The sequence below is a fragment of the Aulonocara sp. 'chitande type north' Nkhata Bay genome, linkage group LG16 (genome assembly GCF_057382095.1).
Source record: "Aulonocara sp. 'chitande type north' Nkhata Bay isolate Kocher_YH1m ecotype deep benthic linkage group LG16, A_spYH_male_GT1.1, whole genome shotgun sequence".
NCBI classification, from domain to species: Eukaryota; Metazoa; Chordata; class Actinopteri; order Cichliformes; family Cichlidae; genus Aulonocara; species Aulonocara sp. 'chitande type north' Nkhata Bay.
The window spans coordinates 4,615,741-4,640,523 of record NC_141359.1 but is presented as its reverse complement, the minus strand read 5'-3'; the positions used below and the strand labels follow the sequence as shown (position 1 = coordinate 4,640,523).

Genomic DNA, 24,783 nt, shown 5'->3' with positions numbered 1-24,783 from the left:
TGTTTGCCTATTTTTAATTAAAAGCACTTTGTCGAACATCACATCAGTTACAATGTAGAAAAAATGTTATGTATAGTTTACAAATGACAAAATGTTCACATAAAATCATGACAGCATTTGTATAATATCACCCACTACTAGCATTCTGTAATTTACTGTCTCTTTTGAAAACTTATCACTACATAAACAGCACAAGACTTAAAAGTATTTAACAAGAGCATTTTTCCCTGGTTTTACTACCACACTGGGGCACATGTTCACCAAAACGCAGCAAACCTTTGCCATCTTATCCAGGAAGGTCACCTTTTTACCCTCACATGGAAGAAGTAATCTGATTGGCATGGTGGTATGTAGCATGTAGTTTGAAGCAGGGATTTCGTAGTGCCCCATGTGTAGTGTTGGAACCCAGTCAGGATTTGTTTCATTCATTTCATAGGCTGGTTTGTTGCAATAATGCCAAATAATTAGCAACTCTATAAATAGAAGGTAGTTCTGCATGTTTGTTCTAAGTTTGTGCTATTGAAAATAAAATTAACAGGCTATAAATAATAATATGAACTTATTTAGAACTTACCTGAATGAAAATACTGGAGCACACCAACAGATATCTGTGGCTGGTAGAGAACTGAATATCAGCTCGTCTCGCAGCTGCTATCCAGGCTAGACGCCTTCTTTTGGTAACATCCAACACATAAGCTCCCTCATGATGTTTCCAGGTGAGGAAACAATGAAAAGAGAGCCTGTTTTCAAGCTTATTCCTTTGTCGGTAGTGCAATCTAACATTACAACCGACCACACAGCAAGCATTTGTTTGGCCTGCTAATATGGCGCCTTGACCAAAAATCCTGGCTACGCCCCATCCCGTAAGATCACGCTCCAGAGCCCTATTAACGTACGGATCTAGAAAGAAGACGCTGCATTTTTAACTCTGAGGGAGGTGGAGAATGAGCCTATTTCCAAAACAGTGGAGTGTGTTCCTTTAAGTACTAAATTGTATATATTGTCAAAAACTAAAGTGTACATAGCAGTTGTTGTATCTTGTTTACTGTATCACTGACAGATAATTTCAAAGTCAATGAACGCTACATTATAGTGAGATATTGTGTAATGTGAAATACTGTAAGCAAATGAATAAACAACCTAATTCGTGATAGACCTTTGACTCTGTTTTGTTTGAATCCAACTGTTTGCAGATGTGCATAAAACATGTTACTTTTAGTATTGTTATCATTATCATCATTATTGCACTAAATATATTTTAAATAAAGGATACTTTGATATACATTCTACTGTAAGGTTGGAAATGTATTTTCTTCACTCTGAAATATGTTTTGAAATGTATTTTGGTTTGAAAGAAATATATTTTCAATTTCAAAAATATATTTTTTTGGAGCATCACAAATACAAAATATATTTACCATATATTTGAAATATATTTTGGCCAGGAAAAATGTATTTTTTTAAAAACGCTAATTTAGCATAGTTTGCCCTGGATTCAGCTTTGACAAATATGATCGACTGTTTCTAGTAGAATTCCAAAGTTGTCATCTTGGACCCTCTCAGAGTACCCCCTCTGTATGCTTGCAGAGACCCCTACAGTAGGGAAACATGCAAAACGGTGTCCAAACCTTTGTGTTTTAGCTTTATTTATGTCTTACACAGCATCCCAACTCTTTAGCTAACTTAATAACTTTAGCTAAAGTGAATAGTTAGTCTAATTCATTAGTGCAGCATTACTGGATCACCTCTGTTTGAAGTGGTATAATGTGATATACAAATATCACTGAAACAGCAAACTTTGTAAATAAGCAAACAACACTTCTCATTCTCTAAACGTTTGGCCACAGCTGTAGATTACACTATCAGTACTTGTTCACTCTTGACAATAATTACATTTCTAAATTCTCTTTGTGCATTTACAGGTAAACAATATCTAATATTTTATCTAAATGACTGCTTTGTCTTTGAAAAGGGTGAAGAGCCTGAGGCCGGTGACAGTCCAGTTCTACTCTAAGTACATCCTTACAGTGGCTCACAGGACAAGGCCACATTCCTGTCCTGCCAGAAGAGAAGAGAAACTTCAGAGTCTTCATGCAGTTCAACCACACCTGTCATATTCCATATGACAGGGGTCTCAAACTCCAGTCCTCAAGGGTCAAAGTGTCATGCAACTTTTCCATGCCCTCGAGGACTGGAGTTTGAGACCCCTGCCGTATGGTGTTCATGCTGTTTTCCACCCCACAGTTACAGCATGTCTGACTGCCTGTTCAGCATATGCAAAAATATATGATGAGTGCATGTGATGACTAAGGCCTTCCATTACGGTGTTTGTCATCACATGTCACAGACATCTGGATGATCATTTGGAATAAACAAAACTAAAAACTTGTTACTTCATCTTTTATCTTTATTATTATTATTGTTCTTATTTTACATTTTTCATTGTTAGGCATTGGGTTTATTTGTACTAGTCCTTTCCAACTTCTTTCCCTCTTCCATGTTACTGTGTCAGCTTGTCAGCATCTATTTGGGTTTGGAAGTGGAACAGAAAGTAAGGAAATCCAAAGTGCCATTAAAACCAGGAGAGGTTCTTATATTTCAGAAGAAGGGATTAATTCAAAAGAAATGACCTCAATGCCATATTTTATTTAGGAACCCTAGAGAGCACTTTGCAAAATAACACATTCTTATAATTTCACCCTCAGATGAGCCAAGCTACGACTGTCAGGGAAGGTGATGTAGGTACAGAGCATATGAGAGTGGTTAAGTTAATGTCTCTTGTCTAGATGAAGGCACAAGAGGGATCAATGGCAAGGCGTAGAGATTCAGTATCTTCAGTCTTCAGTGGACACTCCATTTCTGGCACAAAACACCTGTAAAAGATGGTCGATTTAGGAGGTGACCCGACAACTTCAGCCTGTCAAACATAGTAATGGAGCAGTATGCTTTAAAAAAAAATCTAATTAAGCATGCACTCAGTACCCTAAGAATTATTATGGTAGTTAAACACTGATAGTTGTATATCATATTATATCACTTCAAACAGAGGTGACCCAGTAATGCTGCACTAATGAATTAGACTAACTATTCACTTTAGCTAAAGTTATTAAGTTAGCTAAAGAGTTGGGATGCTGTGTAAGACATAAATAAAGCTAAAACACAAAAGTTTGGACACCGTTTTGCATGTTTCCCTACTGTAGGGGTCTCTGCAAGCATACAGAGGGGGTACTCTGAGAGGGTCTAAGATGACAACTTAGGAATTCTACTAGAAACAGTCGATCATATTTGTTGTCAAAGCTGAATCCAGGGCAAACTATGCTAAATTAGCGTTTTTAGCTAACAGCTACAATAAGCATAAAAGTTACCTTACGGCTATCATTTGTTAACATGACGCTTGTTCTTATACATGTAATACATTTATTACCAACCTGAGAGTTTATCCGCTGGTCATTCGACATGACGAATGACTTCTGAAGTCTTAATTCAGCTCAAGACGCTGTAGATTCCCGTCAGTAACACTTTCGGTCAGCTAGTAAAACGTAGTTCTATTAATCTGCGCTTGAACCGGAACCGGATGTAAGTTCCAAAAAACTGAATTTTGGAACTGAAATTGAATTGTAGAACTGAAATTGAATGGTGAGAAGTGAAACTGAAATTATTCGAGAGCTGAATTTTTAAAGGATAAAATGCAGTTTCAAAGCAAATCAATTCATTTTCAAAATATAAAATTCAATTTCAATTTAGTGATGATCATTTTCAAACCATAAATTCAATTTCAAATTAGACTAATTCAAATTCAGTTTTCAAAAGCATTTATTCAAGTTACAATTCAGATTCAATCTAAGCAATTCAAATTAACATTTAACTTATTCAAATTCAGTTTCTGATGGCACAGATTTCTGCCCATACATTTTCGCCAGTACCTCCTTGGACGGCCTTTCAAAGTGCGCACAGACCACAGCAGTCTACGGTGGCTAACAAAAATGAAAGAGCCAGAGGGACAATTAGCTCGATGGCTCGAGAAGCTTGCCGAGTACAACTTTGAGATCATCCACCATCCAGGTCGAGTGCACACCAATGCTGATAGCCTCTCCAGAAGACCCTGTCGCCAGTCCTGTCCATGCAGAGTGCAGGACCCCCCCAAGCATCTCGGGGGGACCAGTCATCAGGCAGTTCAATGCGAGTTGGACTCTGACACCAGCTCCCTGTTGCTGAGTCCGGTGAGGGTGGAGGGACAACCGGCTACTACAGCGGTGTGTCTAGTGGGGGTAAGTCATAACACCACCACACCAGAAACAAAGACTTTAGACCAAACTGCTCTTACAAAGTCAGACATTTCATGTCAAAACACTCCTATCAACACAGACATCTCAGAACAGACAATTCACACTAGAACAGACATATCACACCAGAACATGTCCACTAATACACACACTGTAAAGCTGACCGAGAAAGTATATGTGGCTAAAACCCTTGATACTGAAGATTCATTCATTCATTCTTTATTTATTTGTCACATGTAGTTATAGCTAGTACAACATACAGTGAAATGTTTTTCCTGGCTAAAAAATACTCCCCCCGACTGTGAGAAACATACTAGAAAAACTTTTACCTAAACTAAGAGAAAGGAAAAAACTATAAAAAATATACATATTTACATAAGTACAAATGTATATAATATGATAAGATAAGATAAGATACTGCTTCTCTGTTTCATGGCTGGACCATGGGGAAGCTGAGCCAAGCCCAGGACGCTGATGCAGACATTGCACCCATACGCGCCTGGATGGAGGCCAGCAGTGAGCGCCCCCCATGGACTATCGTTTCACCATGCAGCCCAGCCACTAAGACATACTGGGCTCAATGGAAACGGCTCTACCTCAGAGATGGAGTTCTGGTCCGTCGCTTCTACTGCCTTGACGAGACCCAGTTCTATCCCCAAATCGTACTGCCACGCAAGCTACAACCAGAAGTGATGGGCCAGATGCATGAAGGGCCAGTGGGTGGACATTTTGGTGTCGAGCGGACTGTGGCCAGACTACGAACCCGATTCTATTGGTATCACATGAGGGAAGACGTCGCTCTTTGGTGCCGTACTTGTACCAGCTGTGCATCCAGGGCCCGACCCCAGAAGACACCGCAAGCTCCGATGGGAACTGTCCGGGTAGGAGCCCCAATGGAGCGCGTTGCGCTGAACATTATGGGACCACTGAATGAGACAGAGCGCAGAAACCGATATGTGCTTGTGATACAAGACTACTTTACAAAGTGGACTGAAGCCTTTCCTATCCCAGATGAACGGGTTGCAACCGTTGCCGAGGTCGTTGCATCTGAGTGGGTGTGCCGCTACGGGATACCTCAAGCACTACACAGTGACCAGGGACGCAATTTTGAATCTGATGTGTTCCAAGGGGTGTGCAGTTTGTTTGGCATAGATAAGACTCATACCACGCCATTCCAACCCCAGTCAGATGGCCAGGTTGAACGTTTCAATGCCACTCTCCAGAAGATCCTGGCCTCCACAGCAGAGCGTTGTCATTGGGACTGGGACCTGATGATCCCGTACGCTGTTATGGCCTACAGGGCGACCAAACACAGTGCTACAGGTTTCACCCCGAACTTCATGATGTTTGGCCGAGAACTGAGTGAGCCAGTGGACCTTGTCGCAGGTCTACCTCCTGATCCAGGCAACCAACCCTCAGTTCCAGAGTATGTGCAGCAAATGCGTGAGCGGCTGGAGCTGGCCCACCTCATCGCCAGGGAAGCCCTGGGTGAGTCAGTCAAGCGCGCAAAAAGGCAATATGACAAGAACTGTTGCCACACACAGTATAAGACTGGAGATCCTGTGTGGTATCTCATCAAAGGAACACGTCACGTCAAGAACAAGGTCAGAAAGTTCCTCCCATCGTATGAAGGACCATTCTTTGTCCTGGGACAATTGGATGACCTAGTTTATCGGATCCAGAAGAACCCAAGGTCTAAAGTGAAAGTTGTCCACCATGACCAGCTAAAGCATTATCGCTGCCGCGAGCCACTGGACAATACCTGGGTCCTTGATCAGGCTCATCAGTGGTCCCCTACAGAGGTCCCACCACCAGCTTTAGAAGATGACCCAGCAGACCGTGATCTGGGTCTGCACAGTCTGTTCTCTACTGCAACTGGCAATGGCCCCAGCTCCTCTCAGCCTTCTGTCTCAGTTGCAGCTGATCCCGCTCTGGTTGTGGTTGTCCCATCGTCCCCTTCCCATGTAGACCATGAGAATGGTGGGGGTGTGGTGGGTGAGCCAGACCACCCGGGCCAGCAGTTTCAGCGACCAACTCGTCGGCGCAGAGCTCCAGACCGGTATGGAGTGTGGATCACTTAACTTGGTTTACCTACCATGGACAGTTCCAAGTAGGACTGAAGATTCGGTTCAAGTTTAAATCGTTTCAGCCTCCTATACTGTTAGCTACAATGGTTTAAAAGAGTTATATTTTTTTCATTGTTCCAGTGTTTACATTTAAAAAAAAGTATCTGAAGGACCTACGGGGTTATCTACATGCACTTATCCATTTGTATTTGTGCCTTCCTAGATGCTAGGATAAGTTGGTTATTCCCGGTCGCCATGTAATAGTTACAATTGTGTAATTTCTTTTCTACTTAACAGCACTTGAAATGCTTTATTTTGCACATGTATGTACACCTTACTTGAGCCAACCTCTTTGTCACTGAAGTGCACTCGTTGATACTATACCTCACCTTTTATGCGGTAATGGCTAACACTTTTATCTCCTGTGGGCTCCAAGTGGTAAAGGGGATTGTGTACCAGTTTTATGCATTACAATGCTGGAGTGGAATTATTGTTTAATTGCCATCCAGAGTGGGGGTAGTGTTGCGGGAATTGCTGTCTTGTGTGTGACTGGGTGCAGTAAGGAGTGTATGTAATGTGTGTGTGAGCATGCGCGTGAAGGAAACGCGGGGAGCGAAAGAGGGAAAAGAGAGTGAGAGAGTGTGTCATGGGTAGAGAGGGCGACCGGGAGCAGCGTTCTAACGGGCTACAGGCTATGCAGTGTGTTTCCGAACTGTGCAGTACTGTTATTAAAGCCTCATCTCTTCAGTACTCTCCGGTGCCTCGGCTGATTTCTGTCTGCCTCACTACTCCACAAAAGTGAAGGGAGTTAACCCCGAAGGAGGACAAACTTCGGCCCTGGAGGAAGCATCTCCCCTCGTGTCTCCCGACCACGGTCAGGGGACTGACGGCGAGGAATGGTTAACATATGTTACACTTACAGTAACTCTTCAGATCTTTTTGTTAGACTTTCTAACAAGATAAAAAACAATTTTTTGTTAAGAAGTATTTTCTACTATCTCTTTATCAAGTATTTATCAAGTATTTATAAAAAAAAATCTTGACAGAAAATTGTTCTTTATGTCATAGAACTAAGTGACTTCAGACCTAACTAATTCAATCCCAGAGTGTATGATGCTGACATCTGGAACAGAGAAGTGATACTTAAGTGATACATAACACTCTGACGAGTTCACCCTGCAACAAATGAGTCAGAACAGATGTAGACTGCATGAACATAAATAGCTTAAAAGTGTTTCTTTTTTTCTTAAGAAACAGACTCTGTGCAATTGGCAAACACATAGTGTGAGTGTTTGTTTAGAACTATATAGTAACCAAAGTAGAGATGGACCGATCCGATATTACGTATCGGTATCGGTCCGATACTGACCTAAATTACAGGATCGGATATCGGAGAAAAATAAAAAATGTAATCCGATCCATTAAATATCACGAAAGCACCTCACAAAACTTGCAACACACCATAACTCACCTCAGAACGTTAGCACGTCGGAGCAGTATGCATCACGTGATAGAGCGGCTGTGGCATGCGGGACCTGTCAGTGGTCTGGATAGCATGTGGAGCTTCGCTAGCAACCTGGCATTTCATCTCTGACAAAGTTATCCCCGAGAGAAGTAAAGCAAGTGTGTAAGTCCATCTCTGAATGTTTGTAAAGCATTCCTGCGTTAAGCTTACCAAACGATATATGGAGCGACTGCCTCTTCTTGCTGCTACTTCAATCATGAAACTGCTTAAATGATCAGCTGATCGGCTTTTCTGTCGCGAGTCCGTCTCTCTGGTTTGTTTTTGGCCCACTTTGCACCAGAAAGAGGAAACCAGCGGCTGAACAACAGCAGAACGTTTAAGCTTGATCAGCTGTTGTTAGAATTTATTTAATATTAATTTCTACACCAGGATCTTTTTCTACGTAGCTGATGCTGGTAACTGTGCAGGGGCGGATCTAGCAAAGTTTAGCCAGGGGGGCCGATAGGGCATGAACAGGGAAAAGGGGGCACAAAGACACACTTTTCTTTCTTATTCTCATTTAAAATGTCTAGCTTTTAATAAATAATTATCTGAATCTTACACCCAAAGTTTTAATTTGATGTAAAATGAATAGAAGTCCATTACTGTATATAGTAACTATTAAGTCTAATATATATACCCTAGTAAGCTATAGTACTTTTTCCTTTGGGAAGGTACCATCTGTGCAGTCTGCAATTTTGTTGAAGAAAGATGTTGAATCTATTTAATATTTCTTGAAAAAGAATTGATTTCTGTGCATTTTTTTTCACACTGCATCAAATTAAGGTTGATTACGTCGATTAAGCATCATGAGGTGGAGCGTGAGGGGTGGTTCCCTATTTTTTATTTATTTATTTTTGTTGTTGCTGGGAGTTGGAACCCTATTAGTTAGGTTGCTTAATATTTACGCTAAGTACTCTTTAAAATACCAGAATAGGGAGGATGGTGTAGGTTTAAGTTTATTAGATTGATCAGTATTGCTGAACTATGAAATTTTTTTTTTGCATACAGGTATAACAGAATAGCTTTAGTGTAGTTGTTGTTTTAAACTTGAGTATGAACTTATACAAAATGCAGCAAGATATTTAAAAAAAAAACAGTTTTGTTGATTAAAAAAACACTATATCGGATTCATATCGGTATCGGCAGATATCCAAATTCATGATATCGGTATCGGTATCGGACATAAAAAAGTGGTATCGTGCCATCTCTAAACCAAAGTAGTTTTTTTGTTTTCAAATAAAGCCAGATAAATTTCATTCTCTTACTGCAATAATAAGATCTGTAGTTCTTGCTTTGTAAGCACTAAACCTCTGGTTCACTTAGAAATAATGTCAACATCTTTTTCAGTTTTTGCACTCATGCTGTAACTAGTTTTGGTGGCCTGTATGATGATGTCAAACACATTACAGAGCTGGTTCATTTTCACATATTTGACGACTCTCAGTCTCAAAAGTATGCTGCTGATCTTAATTTAATTCAATTCAATTTGCCTCTAGGTGCTTTATATTCTGAGATAAAGACCTCACAATAATACAGTAAATGAACTGGGTCGCCATGTTCCCTGTAAAAAGATTAACAGATATAGGAATAAAATGAGCAATCCACTGCAGATAAAGCTCAGCAGGAAAGCTGGAAAAGTCTGTCGTCAGAGTGTTTCATGTGCTTTGATTAGGCTCCGTTGTGGACATATACACGGACAACTGGAAACCCAACAGCTGATTGGTCCTTTTACAAAGACTGGATTTTAGAAAATAATATATAGATATCAAGTATGTAATAAAACCCATACCTTCACTGTTAAGAAGTTATATTGCAGCATCTTGGACTCAATTGTTTGCGTTTGACTGTTTTAATTTTTGAATGCTCCAAATACCACTATTGGCATTCACACTCCATAGCACTAGGTGGCGATAATGCTACTTGCCAGAAACAAAAGTGCATCCGCTTCTGTTGCTAAAATTATGCTACACATAAAAAATGTTCAGAGCATGCCAGGTCTTACAAGTTTAACCTTCTTCGGTTACACTGTTTGTCTGTTAAGCTTTAACTGGAAGTTAGCATTAACAGCCATTTAAGAAATCTAACGATAACCTAAGCTAGTTAGCTGTCTACTCGTATAAGTTCTGATAGCAGCTAAGATAACTGAACGGTCATCTAACCGGGCTAATAGCGAGAGTAAACGGTAAGTGGTGTGTTTGTCTCCCATCTGAAATCAGCGCTTTTATCAATGAAAGGAGCCTCGGATACAGAGAAATAGTCTTTATAGCGGCGGTTAATGTTACCAGAATCTGTCAAGTTCGATGTTGTTTCCCATACACAGTGTGGCGTCTATGTCAATACAACGCAACTAAAACTTAACTGAACATTTGTACACTGTCTTTCTTTCGAACCCATTCATAGTCACCTTATTAAAGTTGCTGTAAAGTACAACGTCGTTCTCTTGTAGTCTTTAATGCTACAGTCACTGGTATATGTCGGCATAAAGTCTCTGAAACTAAACAAGTTGGTCCATGGTTGAGACATCCAGCACCTCCTTTTGCATTTATGTGGTATGGTCAGATGAAGTAGTGTTTGTTTGTTTGTTTGTTTGTTTTGTCCATGCTTCTCGTGTCTGTAATTCCGATTACCCAGCTTTGAGTTCAGGGTCTTATTGACTCTTGCATTCTTGCATTCAAGGGGCTTTTTTGAGTGTTAACAGTATTATTTCAAAGTGTACTGTAACCTGAGCTAAATTATCTGTGAAAACGTTTGCGTAAATGTGGACGTGACTATTGTAACGTAATGTAATATACGTGTTTAAACTGCTTCTGTGCATGCAGGTAAAACGCACGAACCATCTCCTGCAGTTTCTCGGTCCGAACTCATTCTCAATGGATGTCAGCATTGCTGTATCACTAATTCGAGGCCAGATGGGGACCGTAGTCGAGCGAGCAGTAAATGGAGCGGTCGAGACGGTGCTGGCCGAGATGCTTAAAGTGGTCGGAGTCAAATTTGAGGAGTTAAAGGCTCAAGTGGTGCAGATGAAGAGGGACATGATGACGCTGCAGAGTGAGAAGGCTCAAAAAGAGAAGGAGAACGATAACATTCGGGCCAAGCTGCGTTACACGGAGCTGAAGCTAAAGTACTACAGGCAAGGAGTGGAGGAGGAGCTGCAGCAGAGAGCCTCTGCTTCTACCCTAGTCTGGATTCAGCCACCAACTCTAACACGAACACAGAGAAGCAGATCTGGCATTTCCCCAACAAAGACCCTGTCATCGTTCTCAGTTCAGGCCAGGACTGCTGAGGGAGCGTTGATGAGGAACAGCAACAGTACGTACCAATGAAATGCTTGAGTCCTGGTTTCTCTTGTGCTGACTGTACTCTTTCTTATGTTTCTAGTCCCAGAATGCACCTCACCAAACAGCATGAACAGGCAAAAAGTCAGAGTGTCCTGCCCTTCAAACGTGGCCCACGCTGACTCATCTGACCTGCTGCTTCCTGCTTCACTCACTTTGAATGTGGCTGGAGAATCTCTGGACAGCAGTACAGGTACACAGTGCGTGCGTACATGTTTTCTCTCTCATCACTGAGAACATCACTAAATCTTTAGATGAACATTACCGTAGTTTTACTATTACTTTATTTTTTATTTATATAGCACTGCATCACAGCAGCAGTTTACTCAAGGTGGGTGTTGCTACTTAGGAGAGTAGCAAGCCCTTAGGCAATGAGCTTAATGTAGGTTGGCATGTTGTGACACAATGTAGCCTTACACCAGTGGTTCTTAACCTTGTTGGGGGTACAGAACCCCACCAGTTTCATATGTGCATTCACTGAACCCCTCTTTAGTGAAAAATAAAATAGGATTTTTTTCAAATTCAAGACATACATATATTTTTTACTGGTGCACAAAATGAGCCTTGCATATCACGGCTGAGGCTCTGCCGAACCCCTGAGACAGACTCACCGAACCCCTAGGGTTCGATCGAACCCAGGTTAAGAACCACTGCCTTACACTGATATGTTAGACTAAGTACATGTTGTTTCTACAGTGTTGTTCTGTCCTAGCTCAGACCCAGTTCAGTGTAAGAAAGTTGAAGAGGTGGATGAGTGTGAATGGGCCATTCTGCACTCTAATACAGAAGGCATGGATAGTGCCATAGCCTCGTCTCCTGCCCCGGCTCCGAATTTAGATGATGGGCAGCAGTCAGGGGATTCCTCTCTGTCTCCAGATGGCGCCACCTATGCAGCTAGCTCCACGCTGCTCTTCTCTGTTCCAGAGGTAACAGCTCATTCAAATCAAGTTTTCCAGATTTGATATATCACAAGGTTTTGTTTTGTTTTTTAATTTACATTTCTTTAAAAAAAAACCCTGATAAAACGTGTTTTTGGAGTATTAAAGGAAATCCTGGTAGGTAAAAAGGAAACCAGGGATATATTGTCAGGAGTCACTGAAGTAGGGCTGTTCGATATAACGATATATATCGGATGACGATATAGAAATGTCTATCGTTTCATTTTACGCTATCGTTTGTTTTGTGGTGTCGCAAAATAAACTGTTTACAGCAATATTTGTTCATGGTTCTGATGTCACTGTAGTTATTATTAATTTCTTAAAGTTCTCTCTTTCTCTTATATTTAATATAACCACACTACGGACGGACAAGCGCCTGTTTTTATGCGTTGTCGTTAGCAACAACCACAGTAAAACCATCGCATGTCCGCTTGTTTATTTTCCACATAAACCTTTCACAATAAAGCTCTAGATCCTGTTGAGACTTTTCAAAATAAATGGAATCACATGAAAAAGTATGCAGAGTATTTACGGATGAGAAGTAAAAAAGAGCCGCCAGGTGCTAAAAAATAAACCTTAGACTCCAACGTTAGAACAGGCTTCTCCCCGCAGCACGCCGTGTAAGAAATACTCACAAAGGAAACGGCACCGTTACAACTTCTGTCTAAAAATGCATCGTTAAAACACTCGACTCCAGCTACACGACACCCAGCTGGAAACACTTCACCTGCCCGAGATTCACAGACTTTACAGAAAATGTTAAATTTTTTGTGATTTATATTGTTATCGGGACGATAGATGTTTCATATCGGGATATGAGAGTTTGGTCATATCGCACAGCCCTACACTGAAGCTTGTCAGGAAGCATGGAAGCAGAAAAGTGTAATGGCACAGAGTCAAAACATTTGCCTCAGGGCTCGATCTCATCCTGCTGGCAAGGTTTATATCGTATGAGACAATGCGCTACAGAAATGAATGCATGTGTAAATGACCTGAAATGAATACAGTTCCTAAAACTGTATTTTTACATTCTAACACAGAAATATTTAGACTTTCTTTTCAGTTCAGTTTTATTAAGCCTTATGTAGGTATTTTAATAAAGTACAGGCTCTTTTATTTTCAATTTCCAAGCTAATGCACTTGTAAATTCCAGTTTGTCTCCTGTTTCAAACTAGGTGAAGCATGAGGCACAGGAAGAAGAGAAGGAGGTGATCTATATAAAAGAGGAGCCAGAGGAAGAGCAAGAGGTGATGGCCACCCTGCTGCTTGACTGCCACGAACAGCAGGGTCATCAGCCAGAGTCAGAGGTGAGGTTACAGTTGTGGGGCACAATTTTCAAGAACATAAGTTACATTTGTGTTCACTGTAACTTTTATTTAATCTAAGAGCTGTAGGGCACTCGGGGAGTACATGTCCCATCGTGGTCAAGTCTCTATTTGTTTTAAAGGTTTAACAAGTGGTTCTTCCTTTTCTCCATCTATTGTCAAAGACCAAAGAGAATATATTGATAAACAGCTGCTAATCTCAAAGTGACAGCCACTTTATTCAACCTTAAAGATGTTCTAACTTTATTTTTAGCTAGGATGTCCTTATCTAAAGAGCTTGCATGAAGCAGAGACAAAGACAGAATGCATGGGACATTTTCTTGGGGGAAAGATCATCTCCCCCTCCTTTTTTTTTTTTCTCCTCCATAAGTTGCATCCTGGACGATGAGCATTTGGATGTCAGTCTTTGCACCATTGTAGTTTAATCCCAGCCGTTATCTGACACCACGCTGTGAAGAAGTCTTCTATAAGCTGGATTGTCTGAGCGCTCCAGGTCTTTTAAAGGATTCTTAGTAAACGCTCGTTCACAGCTTTGCTGGAATTCATGACGTTGAAAGATGGTCAAACAAAAAAGATAAGGAAACGTCAAAGGACCAAACATTGAGCGAGTGCACTGACATTTATATGAAGTGGTGTTAAAAACTGTTTGCCCCCTTCCTGACTCTACATGTTTCATCTCAAAAGCCACACATCATGCCGAGATCTAAGAAACACCTGAGAAACAAAGTCACTGACATCTGAAAAGGTTACAAATGCATTGTTGAACCACACTGGGAGCCATTAAACACAAATGTGGTGAAGCTTCCCAGGAGTGCGGCCGGCCTACCAAACATTAACGAACCGCAGGCTTTACGTGTCTCAGTTAAGGTCAGAGTTCATGATTCAACAATAAGGAGTCTGGGCAAAAATGGCCTACATGGGAGAGTTGAAGGAAAAAGCCTCTGCTACACACAAAAGCTCATCTCACATTTGTCAGAAAACATCTTGATGATGCCCCGGACTTTTGGGAAAATACTCTGCGGACTGACGAGACAAAAGCTGAACTTTTTGTTCAGTTTGAGTCGCATTACACGTGGCTAGCACAGAAAAGAAACATCACAGCAACCTGTGGTGGTGGTAGTGTGGTGGTCTCTGGCTGTTTTGCTGCCTTAAGAAAAACAAAATAAAGACGTTGGAGGAGCCTGGTCCTGACCTGAATCTGCCTGAGGTGCTGGGATGTGAGGCTGTTCACTCTGCTACGTGACTGAATCACAAACAAGATTCCTCCACAGCGCTGTAAAAAACCTCTTTGCCAGTTATTGCAAATGTTTGATTGCTAAGAGTCGTCCAACTAATTATTATGTTTAGGGGGCAGTAAGTTTTTCACACAGGATCGTGTAGGTTTGGATTTTTCCCCCTTCATTTAGAAACTGCATTTTGTGTTTAGTTCTGATATTTTTGTCTAATATTTACATTTGTTTGATGATCTGAAACATTTTACTGTGACAAACATTCAAAAAAACTCTTTTTCACACCACTGTACTTCTTTTTGTGTTTCTGACCATTTAAAGCAGTTTACACTACAAAACACTGACTCAGGCACGTGCCACTGTTACTTTATGACATATCCACAGCTACGGCCATTTTAGCATTACCAGTTGCACGTGCATGTCATTGGACTGAACAAATGGTTGTAAGCTCAACAACAGACTGAAGGACAGTTTTGGAAAACTCGTGGAATCCTGTTATTGCAGACTATCGAATACAATGAATGCTTTCATCTCTGTGCTCAGCCTCAACCGTCAGTGACAGAGTGCCCAAGTGCTGCAGGAAGCCAAAGAAATACTACAGCCTTCAGCTCAGCTGGACGAAGCACCCGTGAGTTGATGTGAATAACTGTCGATCATGTCTGTATGCTTCTAGTCTAATTTTACTAGATATGATAAAAAGTTCTGGGACTTGTCCTAAAACCTTTTATCCCTCAGCTGTAAAAGGCTTTCGGGATGGTATCGTCACCCTGCTGGGTTTCCAGGTGATGTTGACACTCGAGTTTTTGGTTGCTATAGCTCGAGAACAAAGTGATGAAGGAGGTTTATCGCTGTGACGTGGCTTAATATAGCCTCACAACTGGAACTTAGAGTGGGCGCTTTCTGTGTGTGCACTCTCAGATTCAGCACCTCAGTCAGCTGCCATCTTGCCACCTGGCGTCCCACCTCGCCAAGCCGTGCGACCCTGGGCTAAAGACCTTAGTCTTTATGAAGAATACAAAATGCGGAGGAGTGAGCTTCGTCGCCGAAACATGACAAAGCGCAGAGAACTGGAGAAATCGTTACCTCAACCGCTGCTGGCAGATCTGGTCAGTCCACCTCAAATTGTTGAGGACAGAAGGTTTCTGCATATTTACGTTAAAAAAGTGCCTCATTTATAAAGGCATCAAGTGAACCTGAAAAATAAAGGTGATTTTGTGTTGAAGGTGCGGGAGCGTCGAGAGAAGACCAGACTGAGGGTAGCCAGGTGGAGGGCAAAACGGAAACTCCAGGCCTGCCTTAACCAGATGCAGGTCGGTGATTCCACCACAGTCTCTGCACTCAGACATTTCTTTTGGAAATGGTCTGTTTCTTTCTCATGAATGAGATCTCCATCTCTCAGGGCTTAAGGTGGAAATTGATTAAAAACATTTGCATGGAGATTTTGGTGGTCAGTGAATAAAAACATTTTTGCAAACTATTTTTGACGTATTTCAGTAATATCAAGAATTTAAAACGTGTATATGACAATCAAAAAGAAATTTCACAATATTTTTCATTTTTACCCAAAGTTACCTTGAATGCTTTGGGAGGCATTTCTCTGGTAGCTGCCAGAGTATTGTTTACCTCAGTGGGTGTGGACTGTTCACAACTATTCAGTGTAGAGCAGAGGTCTCGGACCCCGGTCCTCGAGCTCCGGTGTCGTGCAACTTTCTACACCTGAATACAATTAGCAGGTCATTAGCAAGACTCTATAGAACTTGACTGCACGCTGAGGTGGCAGCTCAGCCATTTGATTCATGTTACAGCAGCTCATGTGTGAATGAACAATAAAAGTGCTTTTAGAAGGACATTTTTCCAAACACTTACTTAAACTTACTTGAGTAGGGTTAGGGGTCGCCACCTCAGCATGCAGCCAAGTGCTATAGAGTCTTGCTAATGACATGCTAATTGTAACAAGGACACATGGAAAAGTTTCAGGACCGGAGTTTGAGACCCTGCCATCGAACATACATTCCTGGCAGGTATTAAATCTCGAGTTGGTCGTGTGACTGTTGTCTGTGTCAGCGACACACCGCTGCGTGATCACTGACAGTGATGAGTGTTAGTGTCTGTGATATCCAGTGTTGCTCAAGTTAGTAAGTAATTAGTTACTAATTACTGATTACTTCTCCAAGAAAGTAATCCCGGTACTTTACTGATTACTTATTTTCAAAAGTAATTAGTTTCATTACTTGCCTTTTATGAATGTGTTACACAACCTGAAGACGTAATAAAGCAACAGACCTTTCAGCCCAATTCTGTTTTTTCTGCATAATCCATCTTTCATCTGTCATACTGGAGCTGCTAACATAAAGTAGTGTAAGTGAGAATGTGAGGGCTGTACCGTGGGAAACACAACCTGCTTTGGATTCCTGGATTCAAAGGGAGTGTTTTCTGTTTCCATTGCATTGTTTTTCAACGGACAACAAAGATGGCACAGAGACATTCAGCAACACAAACTCAAGTCCATATCTGACGACCTGTCCGTTCATGTTTTGGAGATTATCATCATTTTATCAGTTTGTGGCTGCCTTAACAGGTGTGCCGAGAAAACGTAGCCAGCTGTTTGATTTGATCATCTGTGTGATCTGCATATATTTGTTCTTGATTGTGTCCACACAGTGTCTCTGCCTGCCTCACAGACTCTTGTCTCCACCCGGTTTCCATCACATTATTCTGATACTAAAATCTTTGTCTGCTATAGATATAGATGTAGATGTATACATACATCTCTCTCTACATCATGTATGTATGTGGTTAGAGAGAGATGTATGTGTAGAGATATAGTTTATTTTATTATTTATATGTATATCTATGATATTTTCAGAATTGAATATAGGAGCGTGAGACTAACAGGAGTGGCCTCCACCTCTGCTGTTAACTCCAGTTTCAACGTTTCTCCTCAGTCGAAAGCAAAAGGAGAATCAGGCACTTTGTAATTCACATTAGAAGTTCAGTGGTGCAGCGATTAGCCTCACAGCAAGAAGGTCCTGAGTTCGATTCCACAGTCCAAAGACATGCAGTTAATTGTTATTCTTTGTCCTTCTGTAACTGTAACCCTCAGAGAGCTTCTCAGTCTCGCTGGTTATTGACCTGTAGTTGTAGATCTGTTAGAAACCTTCTTTGGCAAATTGAAATTCACACCCATTCTCTCTGTCTGTTTAAAGTTGAATAATTAAGCTGCTTACCAATCAGCCACGCCTTTGCTGCTTTGTTCCCTGTCAGGCCTTTGGAGACACTCAAGGTCTTTCTCAGACTGGCTTTGCCATCAGCAGTCAGCAGCAGCCCAGATCAGCTTGTGGTAAGTTGTGGCTCAGATGACTTTTCACACATCTTTTCAAACTGCCTGCTGCTCCTCAAAAACACACTTTGGAGCTCAAGTTCCAAACTGTGAATATTTAATGTTCATGTTATATTTTTCCTTTTTATTTTAAATAAATTTGCAGGAATTACAGTAATTATGAGGTATCGTTTATAGACTTGTGAGAATTTTTCTCCATTTTGGAATAAGGCAGTATGACTAAATGGGAACTGTTGAATCTCCAAATACTTTCCAGATGTACTGCACACTGGAGCCTGGATGGTCAACCCTTCCTTTTACTTTGCCAGATGGAAACTGTAAAAGAAGTCATGTTCACAGAGAAAACTTTCTAAACCAGCCGTATATAAGTCCAGTAAAGCTCACTGTCTGCTCAGTGAGGCTCAGCAGGTGGTGCTACACTTTTCGTTTGTCACTTCAACCAGCTGCTCTATGTTGTGTTTCAGCTTCCACCTCCAGCACTCAGCAGAGACAGAGCTCGGCATCGAATAACATCCCACGGATGTCTACATCCACTTCCACCCTGGTTCTGAAAGGCCCCAACATGGCTCCACATGAGCACGCTGTGGCACTTTCCTACCCCCATGGCAACATCTCTCCACAGAGACTCTCTCTGACAGACACTATCTTACAGTGAGCTAACACTGCTCCATTCACAGAACTCAGGTTTATCTTTACTCGACACGTAAGGAAACCAAGGTTTCGGGTCAGCGTTTGCAGCGTTTGCAGCGTTTGCAGCGTTTGCAGCGTTTGCAGCGGCCACTATGGATCATTTTGTCTTAAATGTTGTAATCCGGTACTGTCAGTATCAGAAAACCCCAAATCCTTAAACTAACATCCATCACACAGTTAAATACACAATAAACATTTGCCATACCCTTCACAAGGACTATTGTTATTTTCATCAAATCTCTGTGTTTATATGTACAAACCTTCACTGTATCCTTTAACATATCAATACTGAACGTGCAGCTAGACTGGATCATGCCAACTGATACAAGACTGCCAAATCACAACAGTGTTTATAGTGTAAGGCAAATACTGTAACCTCAACAGTAGGATGATCCCTTTAAGCAAGCACTCTAATAGGAGGAAATGAGGCTCAGGGTGGGCAGCCATCTGCTGCGACCAGTTTGGGAAGAAAAGAGGAAGACGGGACAAAGGACATGCTGAGAGAGCCAGAGATTAATAAGTAATGATTAAATGCAAAGTGGCGTATCAATGCCAAAAAGTGAGTGAAGAAGAAACATTTAGGCCTATTGCAGCATAACTAAGAGGACTCAGGGTCACCTGATCAACCCAAAATACGTGCTTTATCTAAACTGAAAGTCTGAAGCCTAATCTTAATAGTAGAGAGGGTGTCCATCTCCTGAATCCAAACTGGAAGCTGGTTCCACAGAAGAGGCGCCTGAAAGCTGAAGCCTGATCCCATTCTTCTTTTAAACATCCTATTTAGGACAGAGGACAATAACCTTGTTTTAACTGAATTTAGAAACAGGAAATTGGAGGTTATCCACGTGTTTAATTACTTTAAGACATTCCTGTAGTTTAACTAATTGTTGTGTGTTATCTGTCTTCATGGACAGATAAAGCTGAGTATCATTTGCATAGTGAAAATATGTCTTCTAATGATACGGCCTAGGTTAAGCATATATAACTTAAACAGAATTGGTCCTTGTACAGAACCCTGTGGAGTCTGTATAGGATTCCCTATTTATATGGACAAACTGGAGTCTGTTAGATATGATTCAAACCACCGCAGCACAGTATTTTAATTCCCAAAGCATGCTCTTATCACTGTAATAATATATCATGGTCAACAGTATTGAAGCTTTAGTTAATGGTAGGACTTCAAAGACATGTAAAGTAATTACAGAAGTAATTACTGTAAGTAATAATGTGTTTGTACTCGGTCTTTGCTGAATGACGTGTGCCTGATAAATGAAGGTATGAAATCCAGACGTGTTATTGACTCACATTTATTTATTCTGGTTAAACAGATTTTGTTTTCCATTTTCATCATCTTAAATTGTTAATATGTTAACTTTCACTGGTTAGTAACATTTGGAAAACATTTATTCAGACACAGAACGAATTAAAAGCAAATGGCCAGCCTTCATTCTTATTCCCGTTGATGTAAATGACTGTTTTAAAAAGTGAGACCAAACATCTACACAACTTCAATATTCAAAAAATGGAGACTTTGATCATTTGGAAAAGCTGTAGAGCTGCAGCATACACACACATAGTTTATCCGTTTAGCCGCTGATAATCTTGTTGGAGATGGCTCCGGGTAGTGTGTAGAAGAGCAGGGCAAGGAACAGCGCTGTGATCAGCAGAATGATGCCGATGATGATGTACTTCTTGTAGCTTCGCCACACCAAGTGAAAGAAACATTTGAAAGGGTTAACGAACCACGAGAAGGAGGTGTCTGGACGACTGCGGGAAAGAGGAGAAAAGCAAATGAAGTGGTTTAGTTCATTACAGATTCTTACAGGCTGAGATGATTACGATGCTTTAGCAACCCTGAATGGGTCACCTGAGAAAGTGTCTAATGTTACGACATTAAAAACGTGATTCCAGAAATCATAACGGCGTCCTGGTGCATCCAGATGATGTGCATTATAAACTGACGGCATTTTCATATTAAATACTAAGGTTAAATGGAACAGCTCAAGTGGGAGAGGGATTTTATTCTGGCACATTAAACCAGTGAATCTCCTGTGTCTGAAAATTAAAGCATATGAGTAATAAGACTAAAACTTTGAATGGAGCAGCTCTCATTTATAGAAACCAAACTGTGAACCCCTGAACACATGACTTCATTTGGACCAGAAACCTCTCTGCAGCTTCTCTCCCGCCATAACAGCCTCACAGACATCGTGTCTGCTCCCAGACAATAAAAAAACCAAACAAACCCGAGCAAAAATTACTAAAAAGATAAATGACTCGAGCATCAAAAAGTATAGAATAGAAAAGAATAGAATACATAAGAGAAAGTAATATGATATCCTCAACTGCACCAAAAAGTAAATGAGTAAAATGTGGATCTAGTGTTGTGCAGTCTCTGGTCTGGGAGCGTCTGGCCGTGTGTTATTGTTCTCTTGTAAATGAGATTACACCTGGATTGATCTTTGGGAACAGGCCGTTTATTCTCTCTATATCTATGTGTGCATTGATGCACACATAGATATAGCTCCAGGTTGGGGGGTTGACTCTGTATCCAGTAAGGACCCCCAGGCTACCCAAATATTGTTATTGAAAATGTGTAAATATACCTCAGATTTACAGAAATGTCCCTGTATTCCTTTGACGCATTTTTCGTACATAAATTAGATTGTATTCTGACAGATAAACAGAGCCTTGTGTGGTTATGGTTACTTTGGTTTTGGTAGTGGCTCTGGCTCCTTGCGGGCACGGCCAACAGGATTTTTCTCCGACTCCTCAGCTGTCACAAGATGGAACTCTGCTTCCACTTTCCCCTGGAGGAAGATCGATTGTTTGATGATCTGTATTTGCCTGACTTTATTTTTACATTTGTTTATACACTGCATGTGTGTGTTACTGTGTACTTACGGTCAACTCTCCTGACTTGGTGAAGGGCCACCAGCCTCGTGCTCTCTTCTGCTGAAAGATGGAGATTCTCTCAGTCCCATCTGTCAGCATGTCCGCCTTACACAACTTGGCTGTTTTAGCTCCCCGAGTAAATCCATGGAGGTCTAATTCTAGTGTGCCTGCAGACACACAGTCAGTCAGGTGCACTGCCGTGTTTTATGCAGCCAACACCAGAATCTCTGAATCTCTTTTGTCAAGTTGTTTTTGCCTTCATTCAAGTCATGCACATTTTATCTCCATTATTCATCCTGACTCTCCAGTGCGACTTCTAATACTTTTTGCCATTAAAGATTGTCTTAGAAGGTTTGTCATGTCTTCATGTTTCTTCTGCTTTCAGTGCTTTAAACATTTAGCACCATCTTCAGGTTTTGGGGGTAATTGTTAATAGTTAGCAGGAGTAGTCTTCCTGAATTTCTGCTGTTTCCTGTCCTCCACAGGAATGATTCAAGCATGCTCCTTATACGTTCAAATTGGCAATATGTCCCTGTATTTAATGCCATTATAGCAGCATTTCCCTGAACACAATGCAGTAACACTTTCTATTCTTCAGTGATTGTGAACTAAAGGTGCATCGGGGCACATCACTGTGAAAGAACAGCTCTGCAGCAGACACATTGAGCTGTTAGCCGTTAAAATGTGTCTGTACTACCTGCCCCGGGAATTCTCGCATGTTATCGCGATAACAGCGTAGCCCCCCCTCAGCCAATGCGGATGCAGCCTCTTACTCCGCTCTGTGGTCAGCAGACTGCAAACGCAATCTCTGAGAGCCCTTTTTGAACATCTGGGGACTATATTGCATCACTGGACTCAACACTGCCCACCTTCACCCAGTATGTGACATGGCCCACCAGAGACAATAAAACATTGGACTTACTGTATGCCAACGCAAAAGAGGCATACAGTTTATCACTTCTGCCACCCCTGGAAAGATCTGATCACAACCTGGTGCACAGGGAGCCACCAGCCACCCGCACAGTGCAGAGATAGTCGGAGGAGAGCGAGGAGGCTCTAGAAGATTGTTTTGAGTCTACTGTGTGGGAGGTGCTTTGTGACGACCACAGGGAGACTCGCAACTTTCAGCCTTTTCGCGGCCTTGAACCTTACTGCAGGCTCTTTCTTGTCTTCTTCTCTCCTATCTGTCCAATAACCAGTCCATTTAGCATAGTGAAGTCAAACTCTGGACCTTTTTTGTGACGCAACAGTGCTAACCACTGTATCACCTTAGTATTTTATGTTCATCAGTGAAATGTGTGTGTATAATTGCCTCTCCGTGTGAATAGGCACTTATGCATACCCACCTAGAAAGTCGTCAGAGGAGAGTGTCTCAAAGTCCCAGACCTGCAGAATGAGGATAGCAGGAATCTTCTGCTCTGTTTTATCTAGAGAGAAAATACTCTCTCTCTTCCTCACCACCACTACCTGTCAGAGGTAAAGTTGGTAACGATGTGATTCTGTAGCAGCTATTTTATCTACATCAGGCTTGGAGCCGGAGCTCCTAGGACCAAAGATCACACAAATATGAGTACCTTTTCAGCAGGCAGGTAGCTGAAGGGGAACACGAAGCGCCAGTTGAAGTTTCCTTCTCCAGTCAGAGAGTTGTAATGCACATCAGTTTCTTGTCGGTCATCTTCTAAACCTTTCAGCCAGCTACAACGGTAGATTTGGTAAGGTGAGAGATTTTCTAGCAGTGCTTTTTATATAAAGGTTTAGCTAGCTAGTTTAGCTTTTTGGGCTGCAAGGCGCTAACGTGTTGACACCGTGCAGCCCTCACACGATCCACGTTAACTCGCTAACAGAGATATATTCAGTACATTCAATGTGCTGTTCAATAAGGAATCAGCCAAGCTTACACAACAGACAGCAAACGTCACTTTAGTTTTGGAATTATTATTTCCAAAGCTAAAAAAAATATTTATATTGCCAAAAAATACCAGGAACAAATAGATTTTTTTACCCCTTGATGTAAATATCACTGAACTGTTGACCAGTGAGGAAGTGGCTGTCCTCCAAAATGACGTCTTCTGTGTTCCAGATGATAATACGCAGCTCGTATCTGCACAAACACATCTGAGTTTGAATGACTGCATGCCAAAACAACGTTGACAGACATTGTTTTATTACGTTTTGGTAAGTCTCACCCTTTTGGTTTTCGAGGTGAAATGTCCACTGGAGGTCCTGGATGTGGCAGGTCCATTGGAAACATGTCTACCCACATCTGGACCTGACCCTACATGTACATGCACACAGATGTAGGCAGTTGACCCAGAAAACCCAAAAAGCTTAAAGGTTGTAAATGCATGAATAACGATTATTTTTTACCAGAATACTAAACTCAAACATACCTGGTCCATTCCAGGCCGGGCCTTATTAAACAGAGTTCTGGTCTCAATGTGCTCTGGTACCAGTGTGCATCCTACACCTGGGATCTCAGCCCAGCGGTGTAGGATCTTCAGTGACAAGTGTTCATAGGACTCCACTGGCTCGTCTGAGGGATACACACGACAATGACAAATCAGACTCCTATATACATGTTCTAGCTCCAGCATATTTTCTTGATCTATACTATCTTTCCCCACAGTGTTGGATCATAGGGATCGAGTGATTGTTGGTGTTCTCTCTAAAACTGAAATGACATCTCCAGCTACTGATGGGGATATTTATTACTTATGCAACTGTTCTCACATTGTGTTGTACTTACATTTTATATAGCGCTTTTCCTACTCATACTGACAGACAAGTGCTTTAGACTACAAAGATGGAATTGCACCTGATTAAAAGGTATCACGTGGACTCATGCAGTAAATGTCTGAATACTGTTTCTAAATGTTAAGTTAAAAAAATAATCATGCAGCTGATCTAGAATGCCCTATATCTACCTTCATGCATGAAGAGCGTTTTGCCAGTGAAAACCTTCTCTGACACAATGATGCGTCCTGGACTGAAGTGAGGACCGTCCAAACCGCTCTCTCTGCACATCTTTGCCAACAGCTCTGATGGCTTCAAACAGTCTCTCCAGGCATTGTAACCCTCACTGACAGACAACAAGGAAGGAACAGGAAACGCTTCAGTGCGAGGGATTCATAGAATGCAGAGTTGTAGATGGATATAAATGCCTGGAATTTCTACT

The 24,783-nt window shown here is 41.4% G+C and overlaps 2 protein-coding genes across 7 annotated transcripts in view; one reads left to right on the top strand and one right to left on the bottom strand.

Moving 5' to 3' along the window:
* Positions 1-9,750: 9,750 nt before the first annotated feature.
* LOC147310847 (uncharacterized) lies at positions 9,751-20,153 on the top strand. 3 transcript variants are annotated; one of them, XM_086265572.1, is made up of 10 exons: positions 9,751-10,038; positions 10,676-11,165; positions 11,235-11,384; positions 12,068-12,117; positions 13,305-13,436; positions 15,227-15,311; positions 15,602-15,789; positions 15,907-15,993; positions 17,948-18,023; positions 18,488-20,153. In XM_086265572.1, exons 2-10 carry the CDS (start codon positions 10,727-10,729, stop codon positions 18,676-18,678), a joined length of 1,398 nt encoding a protein of 465 aa, XP_086121698.1. In that variant the 5' UTR covers positions 9,751-10,038; positions 10,676-10,726; the 3' UTR covers positions 18,679-20,153. The 3 variants fall into 3 exon arrangements, with proteins under 3 accessions (XP_086121698.1, XP_086121697.1, XP_086121696.1); XM_086265571.1 differs by having other exon boundaries at positions 9,752-10,038; positions 11,978-12,117; positions 18,488-20,150; XM_086265570.1 differs by having other exon boundaries at positions 9,753-10,038; positions 11,888-12,117; positions 18,488-20,148.
* Positions 20,014-24,783, bottom strand: part of fer1l6 (fer-1 like family member 6) — a 59,714-nt gene continuing 54,944 nt past the window's right edge. For 2 of the 4 annotated variants that reach the window (XM_086265566.1, XM_086265567.1), the window contains 9 exons: positions 24,533-24,687; positions 23,999-24,141; positions 23,795-23,883; positions 23,611-23,709; positions 23,183-23,303; positions 22,955-23,075; positions 21,618-21,775; positions 21,423-21,523; positions 20,014-20,480 (listed from right to left, as the gene is read on the bottom strand). In XM_086265566.1, coding sequence (XP_086121692.1) covers positions 20,300-20,480; positions 21,423-21,523; positions 21,618-21,775; positions 22,955-23,075; positions 23,183-23,303; positions 23,611-23,709; positions 23,795-23,883; positions 23,999-24,141; positions 24,533-24,687 — 1,168 coding nt within the window. In that variant the 3' untranslated portion in view covers positions 20,014-20,299. Of the gene's footprint in view, positions 20,481-21,281; positions 21,524-21,617; positions 21,776-22,954; positions 23,076-23,182; positions 23,304-23,610; positions 23,710-23,794; positions 23,884-23,998; positions 24,142-24,532; positions 24,688-24,783 lie in introns of those variants that run through there. The other 2 variants (XR_015125283.1, XM_086265569.1) reach the window with 2 other exon arrangements.